At 31.8% G+C, this 19,455-nt stretch overlaps 1 protein-coding gene across 1 annotated transcript in view; it reads right to left on the bottom strand.

The window, feature by feature from the left end:
* Positions 1-258: 258 nt before the first annotated feature.
* The window catches only part of LOC141289376 (trafficking protein particle complex subunit 9-like), a 122,178-nt gene continuing 102,981 nt past the window's right edge, over positions 259-19,455 (bottom strand). Inside the window, exon 4 of the mRNA XM_073821483.1 lies at positions 259-494. Within this exon, the coding sequence (XP_073677584.1) occupies positions 259-494 (236 nt within the window). The remainder of the gene's footprint in view (positions 495-19,455) is intronic.

Here is a 19,455-nt window from a genome sequence, read left to right as displayed (position 1 = left end):
ATTTCCAATATTTATGTAATTCTCAAAACTTTTGGCCACGACTGTACTCATATAATATAATTGTGACCCATACTGTGCATTTTTGTCTATCGCTACAAATTTCCAGTGCTAAATAAGACTGGTTTTGTGGTACAGGGTCACATATGTAAGTGTACCTTTAACACCATGACTATGATTTGAAAGCTAAACATTCCTCAGAAGTTGAGGATGTGACCCGGCTCAGACAGTGTCCAGCTGCTATGTGCTTTTCTACGTGCGTCATTGGCTCACCGTGTTGATGTAGAAGGTGTTGGAGCCGATGAAAGTGACTGAGTCCTGCAGGTCATAGTTTTGGACTCCGTTCTGATAGTCTTGGAAGGGGACGACGGTCAGAGAGAACGGTCCGACTGCGCTCTTGCTGCGGTTGGTCAGTTTCACCTCTAATGGCACAGCGTCTCCGACCCTGCAGTCAGCGGTCATGTCACAGTCACACGGCTTTCCGTTAACCACAACATCTGGAGACAGACAGATAGAGAGAGACAGGAGACGTTGAGCCAAAATAATAAGTATTCTCTTTTGAAACACTGTATAGACATGCTTTAATATCACCCTGAACATTTATTACTAGAAATCATCATAGTCAAAGCATCACAAACTCATCTGCACATTTGCTGAATTCTGTAACACATCTCAAAACTATGATTAAAAAAATCAACTGTACACCATAAATTTTAAGGACAAACTCTCTATTCAAAACTATATCACCTTGCCTTCAAATGGTTCATAAGCCATCAAATATAAATATACACAAAGCACTCATTACACATTGTGTGATTTATTAAAAACGATATGAACCTCACCACTATGATTAAATGCAACAGCTTGAAATATGAAACTACCAGTTGATGAGGTACTAAAAAAACCAATACCATTAAATATTAAACACTTCTTTGGTATAAAGTTTTGCTTTTGTGATTACAGTGCGATTCAGAAATATTAAGCATCATTTCAGGAAAAGAATAATTCCAAAATTTCGGATATGAATTAATACAATAAGAAGTCTGTAGAAGATTTTTTAAAAGTAAAATAAAACAGTTAATTATTCAAATGTGTAGAGAAAACCCTCAAATATATATACACAACTGTTCAAAAATTTGCAGTCCGTAATTTTTTTTTAAGAAATTAAACTTTTTAAGTATGCATTACATTTATTAAAAGTGAGAGTAAAGACAATGTTACAAAAGATTTCTATTTTAAATAAATGATGTTCATTGGAAATGAAATTTCTATTCAAATTTCTATTCAAAGAAAACTTAGGTATGAAGTTTTGCTTTTACAGTGTGATTCAGAAAAATAATTTCTGGAAAAGAATAATTCCACATTTTTGGATGTGAATTAACACAATAAGAAGTCTGTAAAAGATTTAATAGTGTAATTTTATAAAATAAAATAAAATAAAATAAAATACAAAATGAAATAATGCAAACATGTAGAAAATAATTTACTGAAAGCAAAAACAAAAAAAACAAAACAAAAAAAAACCTCAAATATATATATATATATATGATACTGTTCAAAATTTTGGGGTCAGTAATAATTTTTAAAAGAAATTAACATTTTTATTCAACAATTATGCATTAAATTGATTAAAAGTGAGAGTAATGGCAATGTTACAAAATATTTCTATTTTAAATAAATGCTGTTTATTGGATACAAAATTTCTATTTAAAGAATCCTGAAAAAAATGTATCACACTTTCCACAAAAATATTAAGAAGCACAACTGTTTCCAACTATAAAAACAAATTCTTTAGCATAAAATCAGCACATTAGAATGAATTCTGAAAGATCATGTGACACTGACGAATTACATTTTAAAATATATTCAAATAGAAAACAGTTATTTTAAACTGTAATAATATTTCACAATATTAGTATTTTTACTGTATTTTTGATCTCTGAGCAGAAGAGATAATTAAAATCATTATTATTCATTATTATAAAATCATTAGAAAGACATTAAAAAACAAAAACTTAACACAAATTTAGGCTGCTTTTTCTATTTTTTGAAGCTGAACAACTTCAGTCCACATTAACTTTTATCATATGAAAAAGAGCAGAACCTCTTTTATGCTTCACGGAAGAGTAAATCTCACAGGTTTGAATGAAAACCACAAAAAACTCTTTCACAATTAATCATCAACCTTTTGTCTCTCAGAGAGTCAACAGTGGCAACCCATGATGCATCAGCACTGATCTCAGAGCAGATCATAACTGAACACTCACTAAAACCTAAGAAGAAAGAGTAAATAATAAAGATTATGTGCTACTGATTGTGAAGAAAGTTGCATCTCTCTCACACGCTCTCAGCTGTCACTATCTATCATGATGAGGACTTCTCTTTGTCTCTTCAAGCGCCGGAGGCAGAGCTGTCACACGAGCCCCGTCCCCGGAGAGCGGCATGCTGGGAGATGCGGTCCCTGCGGGCCTCTGTCAATGACATACAGACAGACAGCCTGCCCCGCAGGACTACAGCGGCTCACTGCAGGACGAGTCCCGCACAGATAAATAATCTCGCATTGACAGGACAGCTGTAGATGTCAGGAACGGCAGCGCTGCTCTCCGAGGACTCGATTTAAGCTCTGAGAGGCGGCAGGTACGGCCGTCTGTTTGGGTAATAATGATTTAACAGTCGCTATCACAACCGCGAAGGCAAATGTCAAGCTTTTTTTTTTTTACAAGCCGATCCCAAATGTTTAGCTTTGCATCATCAAATATTCATGGTCCCTCCTGACTGATGTAAGACTTGGAGAAATAAAGTTTTTTACTCTCCAAACCCAAATGTTATTTCAAGTCCCAAAATAGCATTTCACCAGAAACAGAAAGCGTTTTTGGAACAGAACAATGGTTCCACGGGCAGCGACTAAACACAAGCTGTTTTATCAAGATTCGTTCCAACCACTCTTGTTTCATTTAAAGGTTTGTCTGTAAATGCTGAAGATCAAACGCAGATCAGAAAACACAATCATTTAGCCATTAAAATAATTTGATGTATCAAACAATATTCAGCTAAAAATAGGACACAACTTTTAATTGATTTAACTGGATTGTGAAAAACAGACTTTCATTGGTTTATATATATATATATATATATATATATATATATATATACATAATGAATAGTTTGTGCAAAATTTTATTGTATTTATTGGTATTTTATTTAAAGAAAACAAAAATTCTGGATTGCATAATCAATTATTCAATTTTTTTAACAATTCCATACAACTTTAAAGGGAAACCTGGATATTAACGTTAATGATGTTTTTTACGAAAATATATAGTAGAAAATCCATGAAAGATTTACCTTATTTAAAAGATCATCTTCATTTTATACATATTTTGGACTATGGGGGCGGCATTTTTTTCGATGACGTAAGATGGTTGCACTCAGTGAGCTACTGGCGCTACCTATTGCTATTTTTACCACAACTCAGAAAATAAAATACTGATATGATGACCACAGCTACTAAAGGAGCTTACAGGTTGGTGATGGATAAGCGTATAGTAAAACCAAATGCCGTACCATTAATTTTCACCACAAGGAGTCTAAACGCCCTGGATATCGAGTGAAATCCACACTGAGAAACTCCTTCAGTGGCTGTGGCGTCATGACAAGCATCTGCATGTTTACATCCTGGCAGGATGGCATCTAGCGTTTCTTGTCTCTGTCGTTTGTAAGCTTTTTTGTAGCTGTGGTCTACTAAAAGCCTCAAAGGCATCAGAGTTGAAGTGGAGAGAACAAAGATGCAGGTCTTAACAAAGTTTTATTCATCCACAAGCATCTTCCCATTTTTTTCTCATCTTCATATTGCTGGCAAAGCAGTGAAGAAATCTTTCATGGGTTTTCTACTACATATTTCAATAAGAGACATCATTTACGTAATATTAAGCCATACAAGTCTTAATACCCGTGGTTTCTTTTAATATAGAGACTCTTTTCACAATACAATCAATTCCTGATATATAAAAAGTCCCATGTGCACTTTTTTCCCCTCAGTGAATATTCTGTTTTACTCTGTAATGCAGTAAAATGGGTAACCAATGGCATTTTCATGTTGACTTTTAAGAATATCTGATGATTTTTTGTGTTTTTAAGTCACTTGTGCAATAATAAGATCGAAAGTCTTGATTCAAGACGTAAATCCACTAAAAACCATCTAAAATATGAATCATGTTGTTGTACCTCCTTCTCAACACTCAATCTTGTATTTTGAACACAAGTTCAGAGGCTGATTCTGTTGTTTTTTCAGGAGTATCCAGAGATGATCACTCTGTGAGTGTGTTCCATTTGTAGACAATATGAGATCACAGTCTCCACTTTTCTGAAATTTTATCTTATTGTCCCTCAATCCACTTTACAAATAATAGCTCTCAATTTCATCTGCCACACACACTTCAGTAGCCCATGTATTAAATCAGAAAATCTCTAAAGGCAAATCTCACCAAACTGGTCAAGAACATGTCCAGGTCACATTTCTCCATAAGAAAATATATTTCACATTTTGCAAGAAAATGATGCTCATTTAGGGCCATTTGCTGGACATTATTTTCATGGCAATAAAACACATTCACCTTCATTCTCATTACTCAAAAAATACAATAGATTTTACTGAGGGGATGTGGACGTTTACATGTTGTGTGTCTCAGGTGGACAATTATATTTGCAAAAGCACGGTAGATTATGGGCGTGATCACATTACTTTATCACAGAATATTTGTTTTCAATATGACTTCATTTAAAAGTAGACACATCAAGCTTTCTATAGATATATCTCTCATGTCTGTGTGTCAAGTATTCGCTGTATTCAGTTCTCTTTTGTGATGTGTTTCAAAATTAAGATCACAGAGACTGAGACGGCTAAAAGCACACCCTGTATTTTTCATTATTTTACAAAAGCACAAAGTTTTGCTGTTATTATGTGTGTATACAAATAAAAGTAGACCCCTTACAGATTAGAATGATGTATTGCTCTTATCTGTATGACCAAAAATGACGGCGTAATTTAAGTTCCTTTAGAGGTTATCAGTAAAATATACCACAAAAGTGGCAGCGCGTTTGTCGACCCCAGAGGGTCAAAGAGGGACATCGGGTGCAAAATTCACTTTTACATGGTGTTTGCATATAAATTGCATAAAACTGATAAAAATCAATTAACTCTCCTATACAGTCTCAATAATCAAGCTGTTTTGATTTTCTGGCCCCACCCACAACTACTGACGGACTGTCCTGTATTAGCATATCTCTGCCCTCAGCCATTTGAATGCTGTTGGCCACTTTTTCTACGCTCAAGCATCTGTAGCGATAACAATGTCTCATAAGCAATGCAGATGTTTTGTAGTTGGATGTAAAAGTAAACTTAAGAGTCTTCATTTTCTCCCGACATCAGAGCCACAGAAGATGCAGTGGATTAGTTTTATTTTTGATGGTAACGCGCCAAACACACAAAAAACAGAAGAGAGGGGTGGAGTCAGCAGTAGCTCATTATCATTTAAAGAGACATGCACCAAAATGGCTCAATGTGAACATAGCTGTTTTTGACAAGTTAAAAAAGACCATTACATGACCATAAAGGAATTTTAAACAAACTATGTTGCAGACATTTCATAACTTGTGGAAAATGGCCATCAATTTAAAAGCATTGGATTACATTGCAGTATTACAGTCATGAAAGTCTAATGCGAATCACAACTGACAAAAATGAAAAATGGCAAAAAACAAGCAAATGTTAAATTTTATATATGTTCATTTAGGTGAAGAAAATAGCTTATGTGTTATAAAATAGGACCAGTTGAATATTCGTAATACTCTTTTGATTTTGTACTCAAATTTGAGCTGAACTTTTTCTTGTTGAGTCGAGAAAAGCACCAGAAAGCACAGAATTAGTGTAATGTCATACATCAGCAGTGTTGGGCATGTTACTTTCAAAAATTAATTAGTTGTAGTTACTAGTAACTTCTCACAAATAGTAACTTAGTAACTGAGTTACATCATTATAAAAGTAACTAATTACCAGGGAAAGTAACTATTGTGTTACTTAAAAAAAAAAAAAGAAAATATGTCAAATAACTTGGATGACCCCAATATGGTAAAACAATAAAGCACTGTACACTAATCTACAGTATTTTAATGTTGCTGTGGGACAACGTGAGAGAGACCTTTCAGGGGCTAAATATCATGTTATTAGGGTCGCATAAAAAACATCCTGCAGCAACACTGAAGACTCAACCAGTGTGGTCTGTGTTGTTTTTTTCTTGATGACCGCGAAAAGAACCAGAAATACTCTGTCATTTTTGATCATACAGATAAGAATAAGGTACCGTTTGAAACTGCAAAGGGTCTACTTTTATTTGTCTATAGTCATAACAACAAAACAATGTGCTTTTGTAAAATAATGAAAATGAACAGAATGCGCTCTTTTGCCGTTTCGTTCTCCGTCACCTCTCTTCAGAGACATGTCGACAAAACAACCTGAATCTCAGCGAATACCTGCCTCACAGGCATGAGAAATATATTTATAGAAAGCTTGAAATGTCTACTTTTAAATGAAGTAGACATGAATTATATTTGATAAAGCAATCTGTATGATAAGCAATGTTCATTATATTAACTCTCTAATGTAATCACAACCAGGAGCGTTTGATTTCGTTTGATTACTCAATACTGAAAAAAGTAATGCGGTTAGTCACGCCGTTTATTTATAACGCCTCTATTCCCATCACTGTACATCAGTGAAAGTTACAGCACACAAATGCCCATGAACACAGCTGGATCTGTATGGAAACAATACACTGCAACACACAACTGCACCATGCACATGTACAAGCGCTCACACACACGCAGCTCTGGTGCGACACCTTACCAAGTGTTATATTTAGTTTTTTAAAGAGCTGTTGCTAGGAGATGTGAAAATGATAGGTAGATCAGCTGCGGACGGGTGGAGATATTTCTCCATAATGATGAACAGAACAGAGAGAGAGAGAGAGAAAGGGACAATCAGACATGCAGAAAAATGCAAACTCTATACAAAAACTACATTTTTACATTCTCTACCAATGCAAGACTCACTGTCATAATCCTAGTGGGCTGCTAGATGTTTACTATTGTGTTGCTATGTGGTTATGTAGAATAATTCCAATTAAAACTCCTGCCGTTAAACACAACATTTTGCTGATCTCTGTTTACCTCATCAGCTTTGTTGTGGTGGTTGTTGCTCTAGAACGGTTATCGGGGGTGACCACCATGTCAAAGCACACACCAAAAAAGGAATAGGTTGTCATGGCAACCAGGTCTACCCGTGTCACCGAGCGGAACGCAGTAAAAGTGCCGGAAAGCCGGAAAACCGTCCGACTCGGTAAAGCCATGTGCGCATATTGATTCCTAGAGTTTGCAGGAGTTCTGTGTATTACAGGAGTCTGACCTGCTGTTTAAGACTCGAATGCACCCAAAGGACGTCAAAACAACAGATTGAGGCAGTTATAAGCTAGACAAACGACAGTTCACTATGATAAAGTTCATAGAAAATTCATAAAAAAGCTTGCAAATAGAAGCCGCACCCATTTGGTGGTTTCTGCAGCAACAGTCTTTAATAGTTGCTATTTGGGTGAATGACATTTTTGAGAGGATTAAAACTTTTATTGAAGGGTCTGTTTGAACATAAAAATTGTTAAGGATTATCATGCAGAATAAAGAGAATGAATACATAAGGAATATACTGTAAAGCATTCTGGCAAAATTCTTTATAGATAAAGCTATATTTATTTTAGCTTTTTCCCCATCTTTTCTTTTCTGTATTTATTTATTTTTTTTGGTAAAACATTTATGGCTAACTGGCCTATCACAAACTGAAAATTTAGCTTAAAATTACATATTATTATTATTATTATTATTGTTGTTGTCATTTATTATTATTACTATATTAAAGATGAAACTCAAAGCTGCCCTGAAAATGACCTATTATTATTATTGTTGTTGTTGTTGTTGTAGTTGTCATTTATTATTATTATTATAGCCATTTATTATTATTATTATCAATATTATATTATTAAAGATGACACTGAAAATTGCTATGAAAATGACCTATTATTATTATAATTTATTATTATTATCAATATTATATTATTAAAGATGACAATGAAAATTGCCCTGAAAATTAAATTTTATTATTATTGTCATTTATTATTATTATTATTATTATTATTATTATTATTATCAATATCATATTATTAAAGATGATACAGACAATTGCCCTGAAAATGACTTGCTATTATTATTATTAATATTATTGACATTTATTATTACAATTATAATTATATTATTATTAGTCATTTTTTATTATTATCAATATTATATTATTATATACAATGCCCTGAAAATTGCCTATATAATTATATAATTACTATTATTATTGTTATTAATATTATAATATTGTAATTTGTTGTTATTATTATTATAATTATATCAATATTATAGTCATTTATTATTATTATCAATATTATATAATTCAAGGTGACACTGAAAAGTGCCCTGAAAATGGCTTTATTATTATTATTATAATTATTACTATTATATTATACAACTATTATTATTATTAATATTATTGTAATTTATTATTATATTATTATTATAGTCATTCATTATTATTATCATCAATATTATATAATTAAAGATGATACTGAAAATCATCATGAAAATTACCTATTATTACTAATTATTATAACAATAATTAAAGATGACACTAAACATATCCCTGAAAAATTTATATTAAGTATAACAACAACAACAACAATTTTTATAATAACGACGACACTTAAAATTTCCCAGTAAAAAAAATAAGTACTTTAAAGGTTGTATCAGCGATTTCTAGCCTAAAACATAAAGTGTCAATTTCAGCTGACCTTTCTTCACGATCCGCTGAAATTGACACTTTATGTTTCAGGCTAGACATCGCTGATACAACCTTTAAGTACTATTTTTAATAATAATAATAACAACAACAAAAATAACAGTTGTTGTTATTAATAATATATGTAGACATTCTTAAAATCATCAAATAATCTAAACAAGAAAAAATCCTCCAACAAATACAGTGGCCAAGATGTGCATGCAAATGCTTTCAAAAGTCCGGCTAAACTCGGTCCTACTCTTTCTCAGATTCTAGAACACGAATGTCAGCGATCTATTAACAGCCCTGCTGTAAATGTTTAACCATGTGGTAATTTAGATCAATTATTAAGCTGAGTTACACTAAGGTGGCGCGCCGTCATGTAACAGCATACATTTTACGTGGAAATCTATATGAAAGCACAGAATCAGCAGGCGGGCGACCTCAGGAAGAGTTTATCTTCTCATCTCATTTCCTCCACATTAGCGCTGCCTCTAACTCGGCAAAAGCCATCGGCTGGCAAACACCGAGGTGTCTGGTGCTTTCAGGCCACTACAATCACACTAGAGCCATACCTGCTGGAGAGTTTTATTCCACAAGGCCAAAAGAAACATCCGTCTTGTCTTCTTCAAGATCAGGGCACATGTTTTCAAGTGCGCTACTCAGCGCTGAAAGAAACACTAGTGGGACTTAAGTCTGAGGGACACAAAAGACCCTTTTCAATCTGAATTGCAAAGCTAGAGAGCAGAGCAACGTCCTTCAAACACAGTTCAACGCGGTCGACGTGCCGCTATTAATCAGCGGCGAAAGAACAAGAGGGATATCTCTCACTGACTGTCATGGCTGAATCATGGAGTGCTTAAAAACGTGTGTTAGAGTCTGAACGCTTACGTAAGATCAATTAATTACAATGCTTCAAAGTGGCACTCTATTGAAATCCCTCAGACTTCTTGTTCTTCATCTTCACAAAATTCTCCAATTAATTCTGCTCCAACCGCTTAACAGACTTCCGCAGCACTTAAATTTAACATTAAAGTTTGAAATCCCCACAGAATTACCGTAATTATGAGTTTCAACTTTTAAAAATAGCTCACATCTGAGTCTGAGGATGTGAACAGGTCAGAGTCAAATCTTTCAGCGGTTACAAATCAGACCATCAGTGATGATGTCAGGGTGATATTTGCATACAAAGTTGAGCTTTTTATTCTTGCAAGAAGGAGAAAAGAAAAAAGTTGATCTTTTATTTCATGCATTTACATGCGGGCTGAATTGTTATCGCTTTTTTCGTTCATGCGTGCATATGAACATTGAATTTAATGCATCTCTACTTCATTTAATGCAAATCTGCTTTTCATGTGAAGGATTAAATAACGGAATGAATAAATAAAGTTGATCCTTCTTTCATGCATGCGCATGTGCACTGAATAATGATTGCATTTTCTTTTATTGATGTATACGCACTCTGAATTTAATGCATCCACATGTGATGAAATGAGAAATGCGTTTAATGTGAACAAAAGGGTGTGCATATGAAAAACCTGTTGTCCAAAAGGGCTAAAATAAGTAAAATTGAGAAAATGTCAATGTAAAATAGCATGTGAGACCTGAATACTGTAGGTTTTCAATGCAGTATGTAATATAATATTACAAACATAATACTACAAATTACAAAAAGTATTAAGTAAAAGAAAATGCGAATGTAAAACCTAAAAAAAGTTTGAAATGCACTACTATTTAAAATCTAAAATAAATAAAAACAGAAAAATGTACATTTATTTAATATTAAAAAGAAAAAGAGAATACAAGTTTTAAATTCACTACATTTTAAAATCTAAAACAAATAAAAACAGAACTTTACACATTTTTTAATATTAAAAAGAAAAAAAGAATAACATTTTAAATGCGCTATTTTTTTAAGTACCAAATGTGCTACTTTTTAAAAATCCTAAATAAATAAAAATAGAAAATTATACATTTATTTAATACTAAAAAGAAATAAGAATAAAAGATTTTAATGTACTACTTTTCAAAATTTAAAATAAATAAAAACAGAAAATTATAAATGTATTCAATATTTAAAAAACAACAATAAAATTTTGAAACTATTCAAAATGGAAATAAAAATGGAAAATTTATTATTTAGTTTTAAAAATCATAAAAGTTTTAAATGTGTTTCTTTTTTAAGACCCAAAATAAATAAAAATAGAAAAAAATAGAAAATTATATATTTAATATTAAATTTAATTAAATAAGAATTTTTTTTTTAAATAGCACTACTATTTGAAATCTAAAATAAAAAAATAGACAATTATATATTTATTTAATATTACAAAAAATAAGAATTAAAATTTTAAATGCATAATTGTTTTGATCTAAAATAAAAAAAATACAAAATTATATATTTAAGAATAAACGTTTTAAATGCACTACTTTTCAAAATCTAAAACAAATCAAAATAGAAAATATAAATTTATTCAATATTAAAAAAACAAGAATAAAAGTCTCGAATGTGATACTTTTTAAAATCTAAAATAAATAAAAATACGACGTTATGCATTTATTAAATATTAAAAAGTAATAAGAATAAAAGTTTTAAATGTGTTAACCTAAAATAAATAAAAATAGAAAAATAAATAAAAATAGAAAATTATATATTTATTTAATATTAAACATAAATGAGAATAAAAGTTTTACTATTTAAAATCTAAAATAAATAAAAATAGACACTTATATATTTATTGAATATTACAAAAAATAAGATTTTTAATTTTAAATGTGCTTTTTGAATACTATTTTAAAATCTAAAATAAATAAAACTAGACAATTATACGTTTATTTAATATTAAAAGTAAATATATATTTTCAAATGCACTACTTTTCTAAACCTAAAATAAATAAAAATAGAAAAATATATATTTAAAAATTAAAGTATTAAATGCACTATTTTTAAAAAATGTAAAATAAATAAAAATAGAAAATTATATATTTATTTAACATTAAGAAGAAATAGGAATACAACTTTTAAACGCAGTATTTTTAAAAATGAAAACCACAGTACATGACATCCTGTACCGACTCTGCCACACAAATCTGGCGTCTTACATCTGATTAAGTGGATGAGGATGAAAGCCATTTATTTTAGTGTGAGGACAGCACAATCTATTATATTTCTGCACTGTCACGTTTACACTAACTATGAAATAAAGAGACTGGCATCAAACTTGGCTGAGAGCCTCCGGCTGGCGATGCCTCTTTCTCCAGAGAGAGTCTGATCAAATCACAACTTCCTGTTTTGGACGAAATTGAATTCATCTAAACTCAAAACCACTCCTGTTCATTTCCAGCTTTAATTATGCTTATTTTATGGCAGAATTCCTGTACTGGAACCATCCTGCCACATTCTTCTCTCGGCTCTGGCCTGATCTGGCTGGAGATTCACAATCAACAAAGGTGAAAACAAATTCATAGAGGCAGCAAAACGCCTCCCTGCAGCAAAAGATAAAGAACTTTTGCAAACAAATAATTCAAAGGTTCACTGAGCAGAACAATACAAAGAATCAAACACAAACATATCTCTTCAAACTACAACAATGGAATATTCTCTAAGCAAATATATATAGGGATGATTTCTTTTTAAAGCAGTTTGTCAAATTTTATCCAAGCAAAATGTTTTTGATAAATAATTAATATAATATAATATAATAATAAAACTTTTTTATTATTATCATTATGATTGAAATATCAAACAAAAATGTATAGTATAATAAATTAGATTTTGTGTTATCTTTCTCATTTTCTTTCTCTCTTTGTTCTAATAATAATAATAATTTATAATAAAATATAATGTAATAATTTAATAATAATAAAGCTAAATAAATATTACATAATATTTTTTAATTTACATTTAATTATTTAATTTACATTTTTGTTATTACCATTATCATTACAATATAAAATTCAACAATAATATATAGTATGTATAGAATAAATATACAAATCTCTCTTTTATTAAAAATAATAATAATAATTTATTACGAAAAAGGCTTTAAATGCACTACTTTTTTAAAACCTAAAATAAATAAAAACAGAAAATTATACATTTATTTAATATTACAAAGAAATCAGAATAAAAGTTTTAAACATGCTACTTTTTAAAACCTAAAATAAATACAAATAGAAAATTATATGTTTAAGAATAAAAGTTTGAAATGCACTACTTTTTTAAAATCTAAAACCTAAAATAAATAAAAATAGAAAATTCTAAATTTTTTAAATATAAAACTAAATAAATATAAAATAAAGTATATATTTAACTTACATTTTTATTATTATCGTTTTTATTAAAATACTGAATTTAAGAAAAATATATAGTATTATGAATTAGATTTTCTGGTTTCTCTCTCTCTATTCTTATAATAATAATAATAATAATAATAATAATAATAATAATAACTAAATAAATATTAATTACAATATATATTTAATTTACATTTTTGTTATTATCATTAAAATATTAAACAAAACATATAGTATATAAAAATATTAATGTGTAAATCTCTCTCTCTTAATAATAAAATTAGTAATTTATTATGTTATATATTTACATACATAATAATATATAATATAATATAATATAATATAATATAATATAATATAATAGTAAAATTGTAAAACTAAAATTATATTTTTTTATCTAATGGGATATTTTATAATATATAATTTTAGTTTTACAGTTTTACTATTATCATTAGCATTAGAATATAAATAAATAAATAAATAAATAAATAAATAAATAAATAAATAAATAAATAAATATGTGACTCTGGACCACAAAAGCCGTCTTAAGTCGCTGGGGTATATTTGTAGCAATAGCCAAAAATACATTGTATGGGTCAAAATTATTGATTTTTCTTTTATGCCAAAAATCATTAGGAAATTAAGTAAAGATCATGTTCCATGAAGATTTTTTGTAAAATTCCTACTATAAATATATCAAAATGTAATTTTTGATTAGTAATATGCATTGTTAAGAACTTAATTTGGAGAACTTTAAAGGTGATTTTCTCAGTATTTTGATTTTTTTGCACCCTTAGATTCCAGATTTTCAAATAGATGTATCTCGGCCAAATATTGTCCTATCCTAACAAACCATACATCAATAGAAAGCTTATTTATTGTGATGTATACATCTCAGTTTTGTAAAATTTAACCTTATGACTGGTTTTGTGGTCCAGGGTCACATATAGAAATTACACAATAAAAAATGGTCTGAATTACTAGAAAGCCCCAAAGAGACTCCAACAGCACAAAGCTCATTGTGAATCGTTTTCCATGCTCAGCTAACCTGACAGACGCTGATCAATAATCAGCTATGCCTGAATTGCAAACACAGGTTACAGTGTCAGTTCAGCTGTGAAAATATGGCCGCTTTGACGAACACGACCCGCAGAGCTGATCAATGACGGAGGGGAAAACGGCGCTTGGCAAGGTTACGCCATGAAACTGCTCTACAGAGCTGTCAAATGAGCAAAGCAGCACAAAAAAAGAGAAAAGAAAGTCTGGATTGGATGCGAAATGTTCTCCGCAGAAGGTCCGTGTCTACTGGAGATTTAATTTGGCCTCACGAATGATTAATCTAAACTACATCCATTGCACTAAATGATTTGTTCATCGTCTTCCTTTGAAGTCGATGGGAATCTTTGACACAACATTGCAGATCCTTTGAGAGCGAATAAAGGATAGTGCAGGGTTGAAGCAGAACATAACCCATTCTATCTGGACAAAAATAGCTAACAATTTCAGACCATTTTCTGTAACCTCGAGTACCATGCTGGATCTGTCAAATGCATAAAAATGTAAATGTCAATAAATGCAATATAGGCGTTATCCAATTTCCAGTGTTTGCACTTAACCTAGACTTCCTCACACAACAACTGGCCAAATCCACCACTTGGGCAGAAATTAAATCAGCACTAGCCAAAGATGAATTGCCACTTACTGCTAGCCTGTTGCCAACACAACCACTTGGCTGAGGTTTCTGCTTGGTCCTATGGTTGTCATTTGACATGGTCATTTTAAAATGTCAACGTGACAAAGAAAAATAGCACACAAATGTAGGTGCGTTTCAGACCTGTAGCTTGTTTGTGTCGTTCTGAAATGGACTGAATTGTCACATTTTCTTCTTGCTTCATTCACGTTTCAGAAGCCACAGTATTTCAAAACAGATGATAAATAGTTGGACAATATCTCTGCAAGCTTTTACTGGCCTTCTTTCTGACCATCAACAGAACAAATCCATGCTTCGTCTAGAAAACATGTCATTACAAGGCATTTTCTGAGAAAAAAAGTGTTTTGTTTATAAATTACAATATAAATGACTTGAAACCTGAAAATCTGGGGTGGATCCAAGTATAATGCCATATATGCTTACATGAATCAAATTCAGGGGAAATACACCAGGTTTTGAAATATTTCTAAAGATATGGCGACTTTTTTAAAAGTGATTGCCTCTGCTTATCATACACCGCAACAAACCGCAACAAAGCAAATTGGCTCATTTTCAGAGAAAAATGCACGTTTTCTTTATGAATTACATCATAAAACACTCAAAATCTGAAAATCCAAGTAAAAATGGTGGCATATATGCCTACATGAATCAAATCCAGGGGAAATACGCCAGTTTCTGAATTACTTCCAAGGATAGGGTGACTTTTTTAAGTGGTTGCCTCTGATTGATCATACAGTTGTCAGAAATGTTAAAATTTCACTGCAACAAAGCTAAATGGAGCATACTAAAATATAATGGCCATTCTTTAAAAATCTGTTCATCAGTGTTATTGCTATTATCAGTTTGAGCGGGAATCCAGCTGTGTCTGGAAGACAAGTCATTACAAAGTTTTTTTTTGAGGTTTACAACTTTGTTTACAAATGACAATATAAATTACTCAAAATCTGAAAATCTCTAAAGTTTCACTAAGATAAAAGCAAAATGGCACACTTAAATATAATGGCTATTCCTTAAATTTGGGTAAGTTTCAGACCCGTAGCTTTTTTGTGTTGTTCTGAAATGGACTTAAATGTGACAATGTTGGGTTTTCTTCTTGGTCTTACTTTCACAAGCTAATATTTCAAAACAGACCAAAATGTAGCTTAAAGCTGCATTTCTGAACTTCAACATAAATGGACAACAACTCTGCAGGCTTTTACTGGTATTTATTCTGTTCATCAACATTACTGTGTCTGGAAAACTACAGCCATTAAAAAGCATTTTAGGAGAAAAAGGCATGTTTCAATTATAAATTACAGTATAAATCACTCAAAACCTACAAATCTTGGGTTAATCCATATAAAATTGTCTCTGCATATATCCACACAAACCAAACTGAAGCAGAAACATACCACCCTGCTGAAAAAACCAGCATATGCTGGTTAGGTATGTTTTGGTGCTGGGATGCTGGTTTTAGCTGGTATATGCTGGTCCTTTGCTGGTTTATGCTGGTCCTTTGCTGGTTTATGCTGGTCCTTTGCTGGTCCTTTGCTGGTTTATGCTGGTCCTTTGCTGGTTTTTGCTGGTCCTTTGCTGGTCCTTTGCTGGTTTATGCTGGTCCTTTGCTGGTTTATGCTGGTCCCTTGCTGGTTTATGCTGGTCCTTAGCTGGTTAATGCTGGTCCTTTGCTGGTTTATGCTGGTCCTTTGCTGGTCAAGGACCAGCATAAACCAGCAAAGGACCAGCATTAACCAGCAACATGACCAGCATAAACCAGCAAAAACCAGCAAGGGACCAGCATAAACCAGCAAAGGACCAGCATATACCAGCAAAAACCAGCATCCCAGCACCAAAACATACCTAACCAGCATATGCTGGTTTTTTCAGCAGGGCAGACACTGAAAATCTCTGAAAGTGGTGACCCTACTTAGTCACACAAGACATAGCAAAATGGCACACTTAAATATAAATTTAGGTATGTTTAAACCTGTAGCTTGTTCTGTAATGGACTTAAATGTCACAATGTTGTGTTTTCTTCATGGTTTGTTCACTTTCACAAGCTAATATTTTAGAACAGACCAAAATGTAGCTTAAAGCTGCATTTCTGAACCTCTAAATAGATGGACAACTACTATGCTGGCTCTTACTGGCCTTTATTTTGTTGATCAACATTACTGCTATTATCAGTTTGAGCGGGAATCCAGGCTCCGTGTGAAAAACAACAGCCATTAAAAGACATTTTAGAAGAAAAAGGCATGTTTCGATTATAAATTACAGAATCATTTGAAATCTAAAAATTTATTAATTCAAGTGAAAATGCTGCCGCATGAGCATTTACACAAACCAAACTGAAGAAGCACACCAGGCATTCATTAATTTTGAAAAAGTGGTCTCCTCTGCTTAGTCCTACAGTAGTCATTTTATATGGACATATACTACATTTTAAAACTTCACTAAGACAAAGCAAAATGGCGCACCTAAATATAAATTTAGATATGTTTGAGACCTGTAGCTTGTTTGTGTTGTTCTGAAATGGACTTAAATGTCACAAAGTTGTGTTTTCTTTTTGGTTCGTTCACTTTCACAAACACTTTTTTAAAACAGACCAGAATATAGCTTCTTATATATTCTGAACCATCTATTTAGAGGTTCTGAACCTCCAAATATATGGACAACAGCTCTGCAGGCTTATATTAGTCTTTATTTTATTCATCAACATTTTTGCTATTATCAGTTTGAGCGGGAATCCAGGCTTTGTCAGGAAAACAACAGCCATTAAAAGACATTTTAGCAAAAAAAAAGCATGTTTCGATTATAAACTACAGTATAAATTAATTGAAATCTTAAAATCTTGGATTAATCCATGTAAAAATGCTGCCACATGTGCGTATATGAACAAAACAGACCAAAATGTAGCTTAAAGCCACATTTCTGAACCTCACAATAAATGGACGATAGCTCTGCAGGCTTTTACTGGCCTTTATTTTGATCATCCACATCAATGCTATACTGCTATTATCAGTTTGAGCGGGAATTCAGGCTGCATCTGGAAAACTACAGCCATTAAAAGGCATTTTAGGAGAAAACAAGCATGTTTTGATTATAAATTACAGTATAAATCACTTGTAACCTAAAATTCTTAGGTTAATCTATGTAAAAATGCCACTGTGCAAACATAAACCAAAATGAAGGAGAAATAGAATTAAATATAATAGCTATTCCCTACATTTAGGTAAGCTAATATTTCAAAACAGACGAAAATGTAGCTTGAAGCCGCATTTCTGAACTACAAAATAGATGGACAACAGCTCTGAAGGCTTTTACTGGCCATTATTATGTTCATCAACATTATTGCTATTACCAGTTTGAGCGGGAATCCAGGGTTTTGTCTGGAAAACAACAGTCCTTAAAAGGCATTTTAGGAGAAAAAGACATGTTTTGATTATTAATTACAGTATAAATCAATTTGAATTAAAAAATCTAGGATTAATTAATGTAAAAAATGCTGCCACATGTGCCTACACGAACCAAACTGAAGGAGAAACACGCCAGAATTTTTTTTTCTTTAATTGGTTGCATCTGCTTAGTCCTACAGTAGTCATTTTTTACATGGACAGACACTATATTTTAAAATTTCACTAAGACAAAGTAAAATGGCACACTTAAATATAATGGCTATTACCCTAATTAGGGGCCGAGTCCAAAGAGCTGTAGCCTCTATTGTAACTATATGTTTTCTTATTATTATTTTCCTAATTCTAGAAAAAAAACCTTAGTACACCCTGATTCCTCTCCTCATGCTGATCACATTCAATAGCTTACATTAAGACTCCATCCATTACAGTAGCGGCCATTTTGAAAAGTACAGTATTCTGTTTTTTTGCTACTCCTCCTTGAAAATTCATCCAATTCTTCCTAAAATGGGCTCAGATGATATTTGGACTGAGCTGCAAAGAAATGACTGAACAAATGTTTTTTATTCATGTTCAAAAGTTATAATGTCACAAAGTAAACAAGGTTGGCCCAAAATTGGTTCAGAGGCTATATCTTGGCCAAACTTTGATCAATTGAAATGAAACTTGGTATGTTTCATCAACACCATGCTCTGAGGGTCCATGCCAAAGTTGGGAACAGCGCCACCTATGGGTCGTGAGATACCAAAAATGAACCTTTTTGCTTATAACTTTTGAACAGTTAGTCAGAAAATCATTATATTGTTGTCTTTAAGTTTATTTTCGCTGATAATTCTGAACTGGCTGTTTTTCATGTTCATTTAAGTTCTGCTGCTTTTGTTCTTCCTACTCTGCACTGCGCTACAGCCCTTTCGGCGGCTTGGGCCTGTAATCGCTGCTTGCAGCTATATTTTTAAATATGTTTCTGACCTGTAGCTATTTTTGTTGTTCTAAAATGGACTTAAACATCACAATGTTGCATTTTCTTCATGGTTTGTTCACTTTCACAAGCTAATATTTCAAAACAGACCAAAATGTAGCTTAAAGCCGCATTTCTGAACCTCTGCAGGCTTTTACTGGCCTTTATTTTGTTCATC

This window comes from Garra rufa, chromosome 17 (genome assembly GCF_049309525.1).
Source record: "Garra rufa chromosome 17, GarRuf1.0, whole genome shotgun sequence".
Lineage (NCBI taxonomy): Eukaryota > Metazoa > Chordata > Actinopteri > Cypriniformes > Cyprinidae > Garra > Garra rufa.
The sequence above is the reverse complement of the archived record's forward strand: the minus strand, read 5'-3'. Positions and strand labels throughout refer to the sequence as shown.